This window comes from Macaca thibetana, chromosome 19, assembly GCF_024542745.1.
Source record: "Macaca thibetana thibetana isolate TM-01 chromosome 19, ASM2454274v1, whole genome shotgun sequence".
NCBI classification, from domain to species: Eukaryota; Metazoa; Chordata; class Mammalia; order Primates; family Cercopithecidae; genus Macaca; species Macaca thibetana.
Window position 1 is genome coordinate 48228573 of NC_065596.1, and position 18026 is coordinate 48246598.

The window sequence follows — 18026 nt, forward strand, 5'->3', positions numbered from 1 at the left end:
TCAGTGGTTGTTTAGTATTTTCGAGTATGAATGTATATAGTTCATTTAATCAGTTTACCCTCTTGTTAACAGTACATGAGTCTGACTGTTCATACTCTTGCCTACTGTGGGTATTATTATGTTGTCAATCTGCTGCGTTCATTCAACACATAGATATTGATTGCTAACCATGTACTAGGCATATTCTCAGTGCTTGAGATAGATTACTGAAAAAAACAACCTCTGATCTCATGAAACCTATATTTGAGTGGAGGACATGTACATACACGATACATATTATAAATAAGTAAATCCTTTAGTATATTAGAAAAAGTTAAGAAAAAACTGCTTAGTTTCTTAACTGCTATAGTTAAGAAAAAACAGAGCAAGTTAAAGGAGCAGGAAGTGAAGAAGATTGTAGTTTTTTTATTTTAAATGTATTGTAGAGGTGACATCTCCCTATGTTGCCCAGGCTGGTCTCAAACTCCTAGACTCAAGCAATCTTCCTACCTCAGTCACCCAAAATACTGGGGTTAATGGTGTGAGATACTATACCTGGCCAAGGATTGCAGTTTTCATTTGTATGTTTTTCTCTTTGAGAAAGGGTCTTGCTCTGTCACCCAGGCTGGAGTGCAGTGGCATGATCTCAGCTCACTGCAACCTTCACCTCCCAGGCTCGAGTGATCCTCCTGCCTCAGCCTCCGAAGTAGCTGGGACTATAGGCCCATGACACCAAGACCAGCTATTTATTATTATTATTATTATTATTATTTTTTTTTTTTGTAGAGACAGGGTTTCACCACGTTGCCCAGGCTGGTCTCGAACTCCTGGGTTCAAGCGATCCTCCCGCCTTGGCCTACCCAAGTGCTGGGGTTACAGGTGTGAGCCCCTGTGCCTGGCCAAGGGTTGCAGTTTTAATTAGAGAAATCAAGGCAAGCCTAATTGAGAAGGCGGCATTGCAAGACTGGAATCAAATTATTTGAATTTGCAATTTTATTATTACTATAGCTGATATGGTTTGGATCTGTGTCACCACCCAAATCTCATGTCGAATTGTAATCATGAGTGTTCAAGGTGGGGCCTTGGTAGGAGGTGATTGGCTCATGTGGATGGATTTCCTCTTGATACTGTCCTCATGATAGTGAGTTCTGGAGATCCTGTTGTTTAAAGTGTGTGGCACCTCCCCAGCCTCACTCTTGCTCCTGTTGCCACCATGTGAGATGCCTCCGTCCCCCTTTGCCTTCTGCCATGACTGGAAGCTTCCTGAGGCCTCCCCAGAAGCAGAGGCTGCTATGCTTCCTGTACAGCCTGCAGAACCGTGAGCCAATGAAACCCCTTTTCTTTATAAATTTCCCAGTCTCAGGTATTTCTTTATAACAGTAGGAGAATAGACTAATACAATAGCTAAACGTTCTTTCATATATTTATTCTTTTTTTTTGTGATGGAGTCTCTCACCGTCACCCAGGCTGGAGGGCAGTGGTGTGATTTTGGCTCACTGCAGCCTCCACCTCCTGGATTCAAGCAATTTTCCACCCTTAGCCTCCGGGGTAGCTGGGACTACAGGTGTGCACTACCACGCCTGGCTAATTTTTGTATTTTTAGTGGAGACGGGGTTTTGCCTTGTTGGCCAGGCTGGTTTCAAACTCCTGGCCTCAAGTAATCCACCCGTCTTGGCTTCCCAAAATGCTGGGATTACAGGCGTAAGCCACCACACCTGGCCTACATACCTTGATGTACAAATACTTTATTGGTTCCCGGTTTCTATGTGCACTAGAAGATGGGAGGTCCTCTTTCTGCGCCTATTACAGCTGTGGCTTTCGGTCCCAAGCAGCATCTGAAGCGGGTAGCAGCTCTACAGCATTGGATGCTGGATAAATTGACTGGTGTGTTTGCTGCTCGTCCATCCACTGGTCCCCACAAGCTGAGAGAGTGTCTCCCTCATATTTTCCTGAGGAACAGACTTAAGTACGCCCTGACAGGAGACGAAGTAAAGAAGATTTGCATGCAGTGGTTCATTAAGGTAGATGGCAAGATTCGAACTGATAATAACCTACCCTACTGGATTATGGATGTCATCAGCATTGACAAGATGGGAGAGGATTTCTGTCTGATCTATGGCATCAATCTTCGCTTTGCTCTACATCGTATTACACCTGAGGAAGTCAAGTACAAGTTGTGCAAAATGAGAAAAATCTTTGTGCGCGCAAAAGGAATCCCTCACCTGGTGATTCACGATATTCACACTGTCCGCCACCCTGATTCCCTCATTAAGGTGAATGACACCATTCAGATTGATTTGGAGACTGGCAAGATCACTGCTTTGAAGTTCGACACTGGTAACCTGTGTTTGGTGACTGGAGGTGCTAACTGGGGAAGAATTGGTGTGATCACCAACAGAGAGAGGCACCCTGTATCTTTTGACACGTTTCACGTGAAAGATGCCAACAGCAACAGCTTTTCCATCATTTTTGTTATTGACAAGGGCAACAAACCATGGATTTCTCTTCCCCGAGGAAAGGGTGTCCGCTTCACCATTGCTGAAGGGAGAGACAAGAGACTGCAGCCAAACAGAGCAGTGGGTGAAATGGTCTGTGGGTGGCATGTTAGATCTTTGTATGTAATTAAAATTAATATGGCATGATTAAAAAATAAGTAAAAATACTTTATTGCTAGAAAGTGCTAACGATCTATCTGAGGCTTCTGTGAGTCATAATCTTTTTGCTGGTGGAGGGTCGTGCCTTCAGATTGATGGTTGCTGACTGATCAGGGCAGTTGTTGCAAGGCTAGAGTGACAGTTTCTTAAAATAAGACAACAAAATTTGCCTCATCGATGGACTCCTTCACAAAAGATTTCTCTGTAGCATGCAATGCTGTGTGATAGCATTGCATATAGAACTTCTTTCAAAATTGGAGTTGATCCTCTCAAACCCTACCACCTTTTCATCAACTATGTTTATAGAATATTTGAAATCCTTTGCCGTCATTTCGACAATGTCATAGCATCTTCACCAGGAGCAGATTCCATCTCAAGAAACCGCTTTCTGGTTGGGCGCAGTTGCTCATGCCTGTAATCCCAGCACTTTGTAGCTGGGATTATAGGCACCCACCACCACATCCAGCTAATTTTTGTATTTTTAGTAGAGATGGGTTGGGGGTGGGGTTGCACCTTGTTGGCCAGGCTGGTCTTGAACTCTTGCCCTTAAGTGATCCTCGGCCTCCCAAATTGCTGGGATTACAGGCGTGAGCCACCATGCCCGGCTGGTGATTCATTTTTGCATGTGGTATGACATAGCAAACATTATTTTTCCTGAATATTTGTATTATTGTATCAGGTTGTATTGACAGCATTTGTTAAACATTTTATGCCATTACTGCTTATTGACAGGGTTTCACTCTGTCACCCAGGGTGGAATGCAGTGGCATAATCACGGCTCACTGCAGCCTCCACCTTCTGGGCCCAAGCAGTCCTCCTACCTCAGCTTCCCAAAGTGTTGGGATTATAGGCGTGAGCCACTGTGCTGGGCCTGTTTTTTATTTTTTATTTTTAATTTTTTTTGAGACAGTCTCACTCTGTATCTCAGGCTGGAGTGCAGTGGTGTGATCTCGGCTCACTGCAACCTCCACCTCCTGGGTCCAAGTGATTCTCCTCCCTTAGCCTCCCGTGTAGCTGGGATTACAGGCATGTGCCACCATGCCCAGCTACTTTTTGTATTTTTAGTAGAGACAGGGTTTCACCATGTTGGCCAGGCTGGTCTTGAACTCCTGACCTCAAGTGATCCACCCACCTTGGCCTCCCAAAGTGCTGGGATTACAGGCGTGAGCCACTGCATCCGGCATTTTTTAGTTTTTAAATTCTGTTCCATTCATCTGTCTGTCTTGTCTTGTGCCATTGCCACATTGCATTACAATTTCTACTTTTATGATTTTTTAATGTCTGCCAGGTAAAATCGATATTATCTCGTTTTGCATGGAGCCGTTCACCATACTTGTTGAGTGCTTGCTCTGCACCAGGCTTTGTCCTGGGCACTGAAGGTGCGATGTTGACCTACATGGTCTTTCTCTCTCATAGGTCTTGGAGACAAATGCAGACACACAGAGTGGTAATTACAACCTGCCTGATCAGCAGTGCAGCGGGGAGGGCCGGAGCATGATGGGACACATCTACCCACGTTCCTGCCTTTGTGCCCTAGATGGACTTTCTGGCTCCTGTCTGAGGCCGCCCCTGACCAGGCACTAGATCCTTTCCCCTCTTGCCTTCTCAAGGACCTGCTGAAGCAATTCCCTCTTTTCTTTCCTGCACCATCAACGGATATTTCCTTCTCTACTGGAATATTGCCATTAGCTTACATGGATGATGAGTGAATTCCTTTCATTGCACCATATTCTCCAATTACCATCCATTTCTCTGCTTTGTTTATGGCCCAAATCCTTGAGTTAACCATCTTCACTGTTTCCAGTTCTCTTTCCATTCCAGTGGGGCATCACCTCCACCACTCCTCCAATACCTCTCATGTCAAGGTCATCAGTGACCTCCCTGCACCTGAACCCAGTGTTCAGTTCACTTGCTCATGATACTTGACACTCCAATAGCATTGGACGAAGCTCGTCACTCCCTCCACTTGGGTTTACACAGGCCACTCTCTTGGATTTCCTTCAACTTTACTGATCACTCCTCAGAGTCTTTTGCTGTTTTCTCTTTATTCCCCACAAATATATTTTATTTATTTATTTATTTATTTATTTATTTATTTATTTATTTATTTATTTTAGATGGAATCTTGCTCTGTCACCCAGGCTGGAGGGCAGTGGCATGATATGGGCTCACTGTGACCTCCGCCTCCCAGGTTCAAGTGATCCTCCTGCCTCAACCTCCCAAGTAGCTGGGATTACAGGCACGTGTCACCATGCTCAGCTAATTTTTTTGTATTTTTTAGTAGAGACTGGGTTTCACCATGTTGACCAGGATGGTCTTGAACTCCTGACCTCAAGTGATCTGCCCACCCTGACCTCTCAAAGTGTTGGGATTACAGGCGTGAGCCACCATGCCTGGCCATCTTTCCCCCAATTCTAACTGCCAGAGTGCCCCAGGGCTTAGACCTTAGGTCTTTTCTCCGTCTGCACTCACTCCTTTGGTGATCATACCTAGCCTCGAGACTTTAACTATCATTTCTCTTTTTTTTTTTTTGAGACGGAGTCTCGCTCTGTTGCCCGGGCTGGAGTGCAGTGGCCAGATCTCAGCTCACTGCAAGCTCCGCCTCCTGGGTTTATGCCATTCTCCTGCCTCAGCCTCCCAAGTAGCTGGGACTACAGGCGCCCGCCTCCTTGCCCGGCTAGTTTTTTGTATTTTTTAGTAGAGACGGGGTTTCACCGTGTTAGCCAGGATGGTCTCAATCTCCTGACCTCGTGATCTGCCCGTCTCGGCCTCCCAAAGTGCTGGGATTACAGGCTTGAGCCACCGCGCCTGGCCTTAACTATCATTTCTAATGATGGAAATATCTTCTCAAATCATAGAAACTTCAACTTTATATCCCCTGTTCAGACTTCTCCCCTGAGCTCCAGGCTTGTCGATCACTTGTCTCCTTACATCCCACTTGGATATCCCACAGTTATCTCAAACTCAGTATGTCCCACACTGTACTCCTGATGCCACCACACTGCTCTTTCCATGCCTCTTTATACCTCTGTACATGGCAACTACATTCTTTCAGTTGCTCAGGTCAAAAACTTCAAAGTGGCCGGGTGTGGCGGCTCACATCTGCAACTCCAGCACTGTGGGAGGCCGAGGTGAGAGGATGGCTTGAGCCCAGAAGTTCTATATCAGCCTGGGCAGCACAGTGAAGCTCTGTCTCTATAAAAAATACAAAAAATAAAAATTAGCCAGGCGTGGTGGCATACGCCTGTAGTCTCAGCTACTTGGGAGGTTAAGGTGGGAGGACTTGAGCCAGGGAGGTCGAGGCTGCAGTGAGCCATAATTATGCCATTGCACTGCAGCCTGGGAGAAAGAGCAAGACTGTCTCAAAAAACAAATCAGCAAACAAACAAAAAATTCGAAGCTATTCGAGACTCTTCTCTTTACCACACAGCTCACATAGACTTCATTAACAGACTCTGGACTCTGCTACTCAAATCTAGAATCTGACTGATGTTCACCACTTCCATCTTGCCATCCTCTTCAAGCTGCCATGATTCCTCACTTGGATTTTCATAATGGCCTCCTGATGGCTCTCTCTGCCTCTGTCCTCATTCCCCTTTGGAGTCTAAGAGTAACGCTTTTAGAATGTAAATCACATTATGTTACATTGCTGCTCAAAACCCAATGGCGCCTCTTTGTTGTAAGGACGCAGTCCAGGTCCTTACAACAGCCTACAAGGCTGCGCTTGATTCTGCATCCCCCAATTTACTTCTCTAACTTTCTCTGCTACCATTTCTACCCTAGCCTTATTGGACTCCAGATACACTGGCCTCCTTGCTCTTCTCTGAAGGCCAAGCATGTGACCCTTTCGGGACATATCCTCATGGTTCATCTTGTCACCTCCTTTTGGATTTTGTGCAAATGACAGTGAAACTTTTTTTGATCCTCTATTGATAATTGTAACATCATCCTATCCACTTCCCATCTTTAATTAATTACTTAATGAGTTTATTTATGTATTTGTAGAGACAGGATTTCACCATATTGCCCAGGCTGGTCTCTAGCTCCTGAGCTCAAGCAATCTACCCGCCTTGGCCCCTCAAAGTGCTGGGATTACAGGAGTGAGCCTCCTGCCCGGCCTTTATTTACTTTTTATCTAACTCATTACCAGCTTCTAACTCAATACCAGCTAACATACTCTATTTTTCATTTTTTTTTTAAAACCTATTTTTTTTTGTTTATTTCCCACTAGCCTGCAAGTTTTCTAAGGGCAGAGATTTCATCTGTTAAATTCCAGGTGGTTTATACAGCTCCTAGAGCCATGCCTGGTATGTAACACATGCTCAGTAAATATTTGTTGAATGAGTGATGTTCTTGAATATTGAAATTGATATGTCTGAAGTTTCTACAATTTCTTAAATGAGTTTCTTTCTAAGGAGATAATCCTCTTTATCTTAAGTCATTGAATTTTTTACTCCGACAATTTTTGGGTTTGCCTCTCTAGAGGAGTTATGTGGGTGTTTCAAATATTTTAGGTCAAGGTGAGAGAAAAAGAGACTAGTTTGAATTTGCTGGAGGTTTATTTTTTTCAGACAGTTACAGTTGCCGTTGTAAAGTGGAAAGAGAACTCACCCGGAAGTGGCCAAGGACAGGGAATTTCCCTGTGATGTTGAAGGGTTCCTCTTACCCTTTTGTTATTATTATGGAAGTGGTAGTGGCAGGAGTAGCCACAGTGAGGTAGATAATAATTGCAAGCATTTATGGAATCCTTCACTGAGTGCCAAGCCCTGCCAGAGGGCTTGACAGGCACTTTCTCATTTAAACCTTATAAACCAGGTGCTATTATCATTATCATTCTAACTTCATAGATGGAAGACCTAAAGCTTTTTTTTCTTTTTCTGGGACAGGGTCTCAAGATGTTGCCCAGGCTGGTCTCAAACTCCTAGGCTCAAGCAATCTGCCTGCCTTGACCTCCCAAAGTGCTGGGATTACAGACCTGAGCCACTGCACCCAGCCTGACCTGAAGCTTAAATAAAGGTAATGCACAGCCAGTCCCCCTCAATGATCCCCACCTCCTGGTACTCCCATACTCATGTAGTCCCCTTCCATCTTGTACCAGGGTTAACCTGTGGGATCAATAACATACAGCAGAAGTGAGGCTGTCCTTCTTCTGAGATTAGGCATAAAAGACTGGCTTCCTTCTTGAGCACTGTCTTGTCTTGCATGTTCTCTCTCTCTCTCCCTCAGATCACTTGTCTTAACGGAATGTCAGCTGCCATATTGAGAGGATACTCAAGCAGCCCATGGAGAGACCCATGGGATAAGAAACAGAGACCTCTGCCTAACAGCTAGTGAGGCATTGAGACCTGTTATATTAGTCTGTTCTCATGCTGCTAATAAAGACATATGCAAGACTGGGTCATTTATGAAGGAAAGCAGTTTAATTGACTCACAGTTTCACATGGCTGGGAGGCCTCACAATCATGGCAGAGGGCAAAGGGGAAGCAAGGCATGTCTTACATGGCAGCAGGCAAGAGAGAGTTTGTGCAGGGGAACGCCTGTTTATAAAACCATCAGATCTCGTGTGACTTATTCACCACCATGAGAAGAGCACGGGAAAGACCCACCCCCATGATTCAATTACCTCCCACTTGGTCCCTCCCACAACATGTGGGGATTATGGCACCTACAATTCAAGATGAGATTTGGGTGGGGACACAGCCAAACCCTATCACCTGCCAACTACCCATGCATGAGCTTGGAAGTGGATTCTTTAACACCATTTGAGCCTTTAGATGGTGGTACCCTGGCTGGCACCTTGACTACAACCTTTGGAGAGACTCTGAGCCCAAGCCACCCAACTAAGCTGCTCCAGGATTCCTGATCCTTAGACATTGTAGGAGGTGATAAATGATAATTATTTAAGCTGCTAGATTTTGACATAGTGTGTTATGCATCAGCAGATAACCAATATAGGTAATTTGCCCAAGATCATGCTGTTGATAAGTGGTAGAACTAAAATTTGAACATGGGCTTGTCTGACTTCAGACCACTGGGCTCCATTGCTGTGGTGACAGCCACAGTATTGACTCTGCTCAACCCTGGCCTGTTGTGAGCTGCCACTGAGTTGTGGGGCTTGCCGTGGTCTGCAGGACTGAGAGTGGGGCTGAGAACCGACCCCATGACTTCTAGGACATATTTCATTCATTCTCAATGTGGGAAAATTTAACCTATTTTACATTCCCTGAATTATCTCCATAAACATTTGTGGAAAGCACATTTAAGATGTGGGTTGTGACTTCCAACTGAAACTAGATATCTAGACTTCGTTTTTGGACCATGGATCAGCAAATAGTAAATAGTTTTGGCTTTGCAGGTGAAATATATTTTTTTAAAAAATGCTGCCTTGACACGGTTTTGAGGCCCTGGCTAGAGGCTGGTCATGTCCCCTTCTTAGGCAGCTGGTTAAGTCATACTTCTTGGCTGGGCACCGTGGCTCACGCCTGTAATCCTGGCACTTTGGGAGGCTGAGGCAGGCAGACTGCTTGAGCCTAGGAGGTCAAGACCAGCCTGGGCAACATGGCGAAACCCTGTCTCCACAAAAAATACAAAGAAATTAGCTGAGTGTGATGGTGCATGCCTGTAGTCCCAACTACTTGGGAAGCTGAGGTGGGAGGATCACCTGATCCTGGAAGGTTGAGGTTACAGGGAGCCGAGATTGTGCCACTGTGTTCCAGCCTCGGTGACAGAGGGAGACCCTGTCACAAACAAACAAACAGACAAACAAACAAACAAAGTCTACACCCCAAATCGCCTGGCAGCTCATGCTTTAGGCCACTATACACCTGCCCTAATTGCCCAGAACCAGGTATCTGATACCTGATAGGGACAGCCCCTAAGCCCCAGAGCCTGCTGAAATCACACAAATTGGCCAATCCTAAACCTGCTTGTCCTGCCTAATCCTTTCCTTCCCTGCTGCCCGTCTCTGGTGCTTCCTTGGGGTGGCCCTGCAGGGCGTTGCTGTGTTCTCATCCCAGGGAACTGTCAGTTAGAAAGCGGTAAGACTCAACCCTTTTTCCAGTTTCTCCTGAGATCTGCATAAGGCCTCCTGTCCCTCACCATCCCTCACCACTCACTGTGGGGAGAACAGTGGGCCCTATGGCTTCGGTCACAGCGACTCAACTCTGTCTTTGTAGGATCCAAACAGCCATAAACAATATAGGAATGTGTTCTGAAGGAAACCGGAATATTTCACCCCAAAAATAGACTTCTTTGGCATATTTTGAGATGATTATTCAGAGAAACTGTAGACAAGAATAGCCCTGAAAAGCTGTCTTTGGTGGAGGAGATTTGCATCTGTAGAGAAAATCTACACTAGTGAAATAAGCAGCCAGGCTTTCTCTGAGCACCCCTTTCTCCATATCCAGGAAAGATGAGCTCACAGGAAAGAGAGACTGACAGCCTAACACCTTTTAAGATCTGTCAGAGAAACTTTGCCACAGTCCACTTCTATTCTTTCTGAGAGCTGCTACCTGTGACGCTTCATGTGCATGACAAGACCACTTTGACAAGTTTTCCTTCCTTCTCCCATAACCTGTGTGCTACCCTCTTCTGGAAGCCCCAAGCCTCTTATTCTTTCTGTAGCCTCAGGATAGTGTAAAATTCCACTCAACTGTGGCTTTACGCCTGTACAACTGTGGCTTTCCTGCCTTTGGGAGGTCAAGGCAGGTGGATCGCTTGAGCTCAGGAGTTTAAGACCAGCCTTGGCAACATGGCAAAACTCCATCTCTGCAACAACCACAACAAAAATTAACCAGGCGTGGTGGCACATGTCTGTAGTCCCAGCTACTCTGGAGGCTGAGGTGGGAGGAGGGTCACTGGAGTCCAGGGGATCAAGGCTGCAGTGAGCATAGATGGCGCCACTACACTCCAGCCTGGGCAATAGAGTGAGATCCTGTCTAAAAATGATAATAATAATTACAATCACTCATTGGGCTCTTCTTTGAGTTTTCATATTTTCTGTGACATCCCTGCATAAGTGTGCATGTAATAAATTTGCTATACTTTTCTCTTGTTAACCTGCCTTTTGTTATAGGGGATTACCCCCTTTCTGCCCCTACACTTTCAATAACATTTTATTTACAAAAATACGTGGTAGAACGGATTTGACACCTGGGCTATAGTTTACTCATACTTGCTTTAGAATCTTCTGATAGATTTAGATTTTCTGATTCGTGGGTAATATTAAAGAAAGCTTAATCCATATATGAGTTAATGAGTACATCTCTTCAAGCTGTCACTTAGTTGACACTGAAGGACCCTTGCGAAAGCGTTAAAGGCGCTTTGTCATACTCTGTGAACTGTTTCAGCCCTGGAGCCTGTCTGTGTGGCTTTTCATAGTGTTATACTTCATATGATTTTAGAGTGACAGTAATGGGAATGGAGCTGCCAGATGGAAGGCTGACCGCATGTCAGAGGCTAGGCCGGATGCATTCTATTCATCCTCACTACTCATTTTCCTAAGGACACGTGTATCTCCTCATTTTATGGATGGCGAAACTGAGACTTAAAGGAGCCCAAGATAACACATCTCGTCAGTGGTGGAGGCTATAGTCAATCTTGGTAGTTTAACTTAAAAGATCACGTTCCTACCCATGTTATGAAATCACATTTCTGTGATGCCCGTATCTCCGTTAGAGCTTGTTAAAGCCATCTTTTAAAAATGCCTATTGGCATCAAATACATTTTTTTCCCTTTATTTATTTTTGCTATTTTTTTGTTTATTTTTATTTTTTATTTTTTAATTTTTTATTATACTTTAAGTTCTAGGGTACATGTGCACAACGTGCAGGTTTGTTACATATGTATACATGTGTCATGTTGGTGTGCCGCACCCATTAACTCGTCGTTTACATTAGGTATATCTCCTAATGCTACCCTCCCAATTTTTTTTTTTTTTTTCTTCAGATGGAGTCTTGCTTTGTTGCCCAGGCTGGAGTGCAGTGGCACAATTTCAGCTTACTGCAACCTCTGCCTCCTGGGTTCAAGCAGTTCTCCTGCGTCAGCCTCCCGAGCAGCTGGGATTACAGGCACCTGCCACCATGCCCAGCTAATTTTTGGATTTTTAGTAGAGATAGGGTTTTGCCTGGCTGGCCTGACTGGTCTCGAACTCTTGACCTCAGGTGGACCAGCGCCTCAGCCTCCCCAAGTACTGGGATTACAGGTGGGAGCCACTGCCCCGGGTCCAATGACAATGATTTAATACAGTATTTCTTTTGCTAAATAACTTTTAATTTTAAGGATTCCCCAAACAGAGAGAGACATTTTTTTTTTTGCTGTTTGTTTGTTTGGTAATTGGAGGTTGTGCACAGGGACAGGATAGATTCTTGCATTCATTTTAGTTCACAATAGAATACAGCAGTTGGCTGGAATTGTTAATTCTCCCTTGGGGGAAACCAAGTGCCTGAGGCAGTGATTGACAAATCAATACATCTTTAGTGGGTCTGGTAAATCAAGTGTCACACGTATGTCAACCTTTTCTCCAGAGTATGGATTTTACCCAGGACAAGTGTATTTCTTCCTTTCCATCATTTTCTCCTTCAAAATTGCAACATAGTAAGGTATTTAAACAAATCCTTAAGATTGCAAGCTTTTTTTTTTTCTTTTTCAGTTTTTAAAAGATAGCGTAAGGGATCGTGCTTTTCCCAGCTATTTTAGGGCAAGAACTCAGTTGTTTGCATATTTGCATTTCAACCCCTAACCTCTCCTGAGGACACATGGCTGTCTGACGATGAAGCCCACAGGCACAGCGCTGGGACTGTGGATTAAGCCTCTGAATGCTGACTAGTTTTTAGCAGCATTCCCAGCGTGTGTGAAGAATGTGTTTGTAGCTGGGAGGCAAACAGAACATCCAAAGCCGAGCAAGAATTTTGAAAAATAGTTGTCTTATGTATAAATGTATTTTTGCTCTTAGTGTTTTCTTGTTGCCGATTTCATTATTCCAGATTTCCGCTTTCTTTTCAAATAGCTCCATTGTGTTTGATATTCTCATAATATTCTCTCAAGTTTTGGTCACTTGATTTTTTCAAAATGTTCTTCTTATTTTTTTTTTTCTTCTTTATCATTTAAACACCCAGCCATGGGTGGTTGGCTCAGGTATCTCTCCCCCGCAGTAGGGAAGACCTGGTGACTTCCACACAAGACGCCCTGTATGGCTTTTGCTCTTCACAAATCAGGGCCCAGTTGGAAGTTTTGGCAGGTACTGAGGGCGACAGCTTAGGTTTGTAGCTCTTATAATAGGAACAGCAAGGCTTTGGGCTGTAGATTTATTTCTCTTAACAGTTTAAGTGATCTTTGTGCCTGCTTTTAGGGCCAAATAAATGAATTCTCTTAACTGACTCTTTATTCTTTTAGTGAAGAAACATATTGTAGAAGTGTGAGTTCTGTTTGGGTAGAAAAACCAAACTAATTTGATGAATTGGCACATTGGCTTAAAGAGTCCCTGATAGTAATTTGTTGAGAATCTCCTTTTTTGCTGCCAGTGGGGAAGGCAGGGCATGGCCCAAAGTGAAGTAAAAACTGGTTCCTGTTCTCAGGAGTTCAAGGTCCAGATGTAAAATAAGGAGAATGCCAGAAAACTAACTTATCAGTGAAAGCATCCAGTTTGAGAAATTGTGGGCCAGAGAGCATTGAAGATGGAGCCTTAAAAGATTGGTGGCATTGGCCGGGCGCAGTGGCTCACCCCTGTAATCCCAGCACTTTGGGAGGCCGAGTTAGGCTGATCACCTGAGGTCAGGAGTTCGAGACCAGCCTGGCCAACGTGGCGAAACCTCGTCTCTACTAAAAATGCAAAAATTAGCTGGGTGGGGTGGCGGGTGCCTGTAATCCCAGGTACTCAGGAGGTTGAGTAGGAGAATTACTTGCACCCAAGAGATGGAGGTTGCAGTGAGCCAAGATCGTGCCACTGCACTCCAGCTTGGGTGACAGAGCGAGAGACTCCATCTCAAAAAAAAAAAAAAAAATTGGTGACATTTTAACAATGTAGCTATATTTGTCATGGCTGTAAAGGAGTGTGTGTGTGAGTTTATGCGTGTCTGTCTGTCTGTGTCTGTCCATGTCCTTTGGGGAATAATTTGCTATTCACTTCATCTGGCACAAGTGTATGGGAGCAATGGGACATGATTTTCTAAAACTAATTTAAATGTAAGACTCATAACTCATCAGGTCTTTAGGAGAAAGGCAATGTATATTTTCCTTTTACATGCAGTAAAATTAGATCCTTGTCTGTAGGGATGATGATTAAATTTATTATAAAGTTAATCTCAAACCCATTGTTAGCTATTTTGTAAGTTGAAAAGTGACTGACACATAATGAGCTCTGTGTTGTAATTCTTAAAAATAGTTACAATAATACTGCCCTCGAGGTCAGTGTCTTGCCATAGTTAAATTCATTACACAGCCTGTACTCTCTAAATTTCTTTATTAATTATTTGCCTGTACTTTTAAAGTGGGAATTGATCACCTATTCTAGGCCAAACATCAGGATTAGCAGCAAGTGATCTTAGCTGTTTTGTGGTTTTTTTTTAAGGGGTAACTTCAATTTGCTGTTACAATGAGCTAAAAGATTTCACTTAAAGTATAAGGAATGGCCGGGTACAGTGGCTCACGCCTGTAATCCCAGAACTTTGGGAGGCTGAGGCAGATAGATTGCTTGAGCCCAGGAGTTTGAGACCAGCCTGAGCAACATGATGAAACCCTGTCTTTATAAAAAATACAAAAATTAGCCAGGAATGGTGGCACACACCTGTAGTTCCAGCTACTCGAGAGGCTGAGGTGGGAGGATCACTTGAGCCTGGGAGGTGAAGGCTGCAGTGAGCTGTGATTGTGCCACTGCACTGCAGCCTGGGTGACAGAGTGAGACCCTGTCTCAAAAAAAAAAAAAAAAAAAAAAAAAAAAAAAAAAGTGTAAGGAATGGATAACATTACATTGCCATTCTGTTAATAATTCTAGTAGTTGAGTTTTTTTTTTTGTTATGTTGCATATTATTAGAAGACACAATAAATCACACTGCAAACTATTTTTATTTTTTGTATGTTTTTGGGTGAGAAATGAAGTATTACCTTGAATCTATGCTTTGTGGACATTCTGCTGTGTTTACATCAGAGGGGCCAGGGAAATTAATTGAGTAAGAGGGAGATTTCAAAAACAGAGAGATTAAAATATGCTGTTTATGAATGAGATGGATTTGGATCTGAAGGCAGGAGCTTCTTCTTCTATTGGCTTGAAATGGACTGATAATATTTAGTAACATTTCTGAGAAATTAATGAAACCATCTGTATTAGTCTATTCTTACACTGCTATAAAGAACTACCTGAGACGGGGTAATTTATGAAGAAAAGAGGTTTAATTGGCTCACGGTTCTGCTGGCTTACCGGGAAGCACAGCTGGGAGGCCTCAGGAAACTTACAATCATGGCAGGAGGCAAACGGGAAGCAAGAACCTTCTTCGCATGGAGGCAGGAGAGAGAGTGATCTTGAGGGGGGAGTTGCCATGCCCTTTTAAACAACCAGATCTCGTGAGAATGCTATCACAACACAGCACTAAGAGATGATGCTAAACCATTAGAAACCACCCCCATGATCCAGTCACCTCCCACCAGGTCCCACTTTCAACACATGGGAATTACAATTTGTCATGAGATTTGGGTGGAGACACAGAGCCAAACTATATAATCATCCTCACAGGGGTGGCAAGAATTGCATGTCTGGTTATGGACAGAAATATAGTTATAATTAAGCATCAATCAGGCTGCACTTTGCCCCACTTCCTTGTAGCCGAAAATCATGTGGTGCCAGATCCTGATCATTGGCACCCCATTGCTCCTATAGACAGGACCTCTGACGTTAGACTCATAAGGCTTTTGTTTAAGGATGGCTTATGATGTTTCAGACCCGAAACTCTAGCAAACCAGTTTGAAGACCTCACAAAGGGTTGGGATAAGCATGAGAACACAGATTCTTCCTCTCCCTGCCCCAGGACTTCACCCTGCACTTTTTCACCCATCAGCAATTTGCACACGTTAGCCTGCTCCAAAACTCTAACCCCAAATTCTTCAGGGAGATGGATTTGAGGTTTCCTCCCATCTCCTCATTTTGTGACCTTACCATTAAACCTTTTTCTCTGCTGCAACCTGATGTCTGTGTGTATTGACTCGCTGGGTGCATTGGGCAATGGATCTATTACAGTTACAGCTATTATTAGTAACAACAGAATTGTAGCACATCTCATGAATTCATCACGATGGGTTAGTATACCAGTGAATCACCTGGGAAGTTGTAGAGTGAAGATTCCTATGTCTCATTTTCCTTCTTCTCTTCTTTTGGATTTTTTTTTTTTTCTTTTCTCTTGACTTCTTTTGAACGGATTTTAAAAAATGATTTTTGTCACCCTCCTCCACTCTCCTAGAGTGGTTACCCTAGAATTATACATTATTTGAAAATTTATGAAAGTATAATGTTAGTCAAATCCTTTACTATCCACCTGAACAAATATATCTACCTTCCAGCACATTAACTTCATTTATTTCCCATTATGACTTACATGCTATTATTATTGTCTGTCTTACTTTAAATATATTTAAATCCCCCCAGAGGCATTTTTATAATTATGGTAAGTCCCTACTTAACGTCTTCAACAGATTCTTGGAAACTTCTATCTTTAGCGAAATGACGTATGACGAAACTAATTTTACCATGGGCTAATTGATCTAAACAAGAGTTAAGTTCCTATGGCATATTTCCGGTCACGAAAATATAACAAAACTTTTAAGTAAAGACCAAAATACTCTTAATATTAAACATGGAAATAAGTGTGAGCTATACATACATTTGAGAAAGATTAATAAAAACAAGTAAGATAATATTTACCCAGTTATTCCAGTTCAGGGTTTCGGTGGCTGGAGCCTATCCCAGCAGCTCAGGACACAAGTAGGAATCAACCCGGGACAAGATGCCCTCTTGCTGGGGTGCATGCTCACACAGACACCCATACTTGTGATCACCCTGTGCGTTTTTCCTGCCCCCTGCACAGACAAAACCAGTTCACTGAGACGATGGTATTGCAGTAAAGGAAGAATTTAATTAACATAAGACCAGTCACAAGGAGAATGGGAGTTATCACACAAATCAGTCTCCCCAAAGGCTCAGAGATTAGAGTTTTTCATGGATAGTTTGGTGGCAGGGGGCTAAGGAATGGGGAATGTTGATTGGTTGGGGATGAAATAATAGGAGTGTGGCAAACAGTCCTTGTGAGCTGAGTCCACCTCTGGGTGGGGGCCACAGAACCAGTTGAGTCATGAGTCCTCATCTGGGTGAGTCAGCGGGTTGTCAGAAATGTGAAAGTCCAAAAAGCATCTGGAAAGGCCAACTTTAGGTTCTACAACAGTGACCTTATCTATAGGAGTAACTGGGGAAGTCACTCAAATCTTGTGAAATCTTGCACGAATCTTGTGACCTCCAAAACAATGGCTGGCTATTGTTTAAGTATACCTACATCTTAGCAGAATTTGGGCTCCTCCCATAATCCTAACATCGTGGTCTTTCATTAGTTTTATAAAGGCGGTTTAGTTTTGGGAAGGGCTATTATCATCCTCGCTTTAAAGTTAAACTATAGATAAATTCCTCCTGCGGTTAGCCTGGCTTCTGCCCAGGAATGAGTGAGAACAGCCAGCCTGTGAGGCTGGAGGCAACATGGAGTCAGCCATGCTAGACTTCTGTCACTGCCATCATCTTTGCAAAGGTGGTTTCACACTCACTCAGACTGGGACATTGTACACATGCCAGTCAACCTAACATGCACATCTTTGGAATGTAGGAGTAAACCAGAGGACCCGGAGAAAACCCACGCAGATAAGGGGAGAGTGTGTAGACATCACACTGACAGTGGCTCTGGCTGGGAAGTGATTATTTTTTCTCATCATTATAATGAAACAACGTGATTTGAGAACAGGCTGTATTTTATGAAGTTGGCATTCATTTATACTGACAACCTGCTCACCACTTTCTTTCCTCTTCACCCCTTCTTGTATCTCTGACATTCCATGTGGAATCATTTTCTTTCTGCTTAAAATACGTACTTTAAAATGTTCGTTGGTTAAGTCTGCTGATCCTGAAATCTCGTCGTCTATGTTTATCTAAAATGCTTTATTTGAAGTTTATCTTTTATTTTGAACTTTTCATTTTGGCATAATTTCAGACTTACAGAAAAGTTGTAAGATTAATACAAAAAATCTCCAATATGCTTTACCGCTCAGCCACTGGAGTAGCTGGGATCACCGGTGTATGCCACCACACCCAACTAATTTTTTTTTTAATACACTTTTGGCTGGGCATGGTGCCTCATGCCTGTAATCCCA

At 43.5% G+C, this 18026-nt stretch overlaps 2 protein-coding genes across 2 annotated transcripts in view; both read left to right on the forward strand.

Annotated features, from left to right (window-relative positions):
- PEPD (peptidase D) overlaps positions 1-18026 on the forward strand; it is an 873572-nt gene that overhangs the window by 146942 nt on the left and 708604 nt on the right. The gene's annotated exons all lie outside the window — the stretch shown is intronic.
- LOC126943308 (40S ribosomal protein S4-like) lies at positions 1830-4217 on the forward strand. Its single transcript, XM_050771886.1, has 2 exons — positions 1830-2567; positions 4050-4217. The coding sequence occupies exons 1-2, from the start codon at positions 1845-1847 to the stop codon at positions 4215-4217; spliced, it is 891 nt and encodes a 296-aa protein (XP_050627843.1). The 5' UTR covers positions 1830-1844.

What these genes read in the sequence shown, in the direction of transcription:
- LOC126943308 (XM_050771886.1), top strand. Translation starts at nt 1,845, where the DNA reads ATGCTGGATAAATTGACTGGTGTGTTTGCTGCTCGTCCATCCACTGGT. An exon ending in ACAGAGCAGTGGGTGAAATG is followed by an intron (nt 2,568 to 4,049) that starts GTCTGTGGGTGG and finishes TCTCTCTCATAG; the next exon opens with GTCTTGGAGACAAATGCAGA.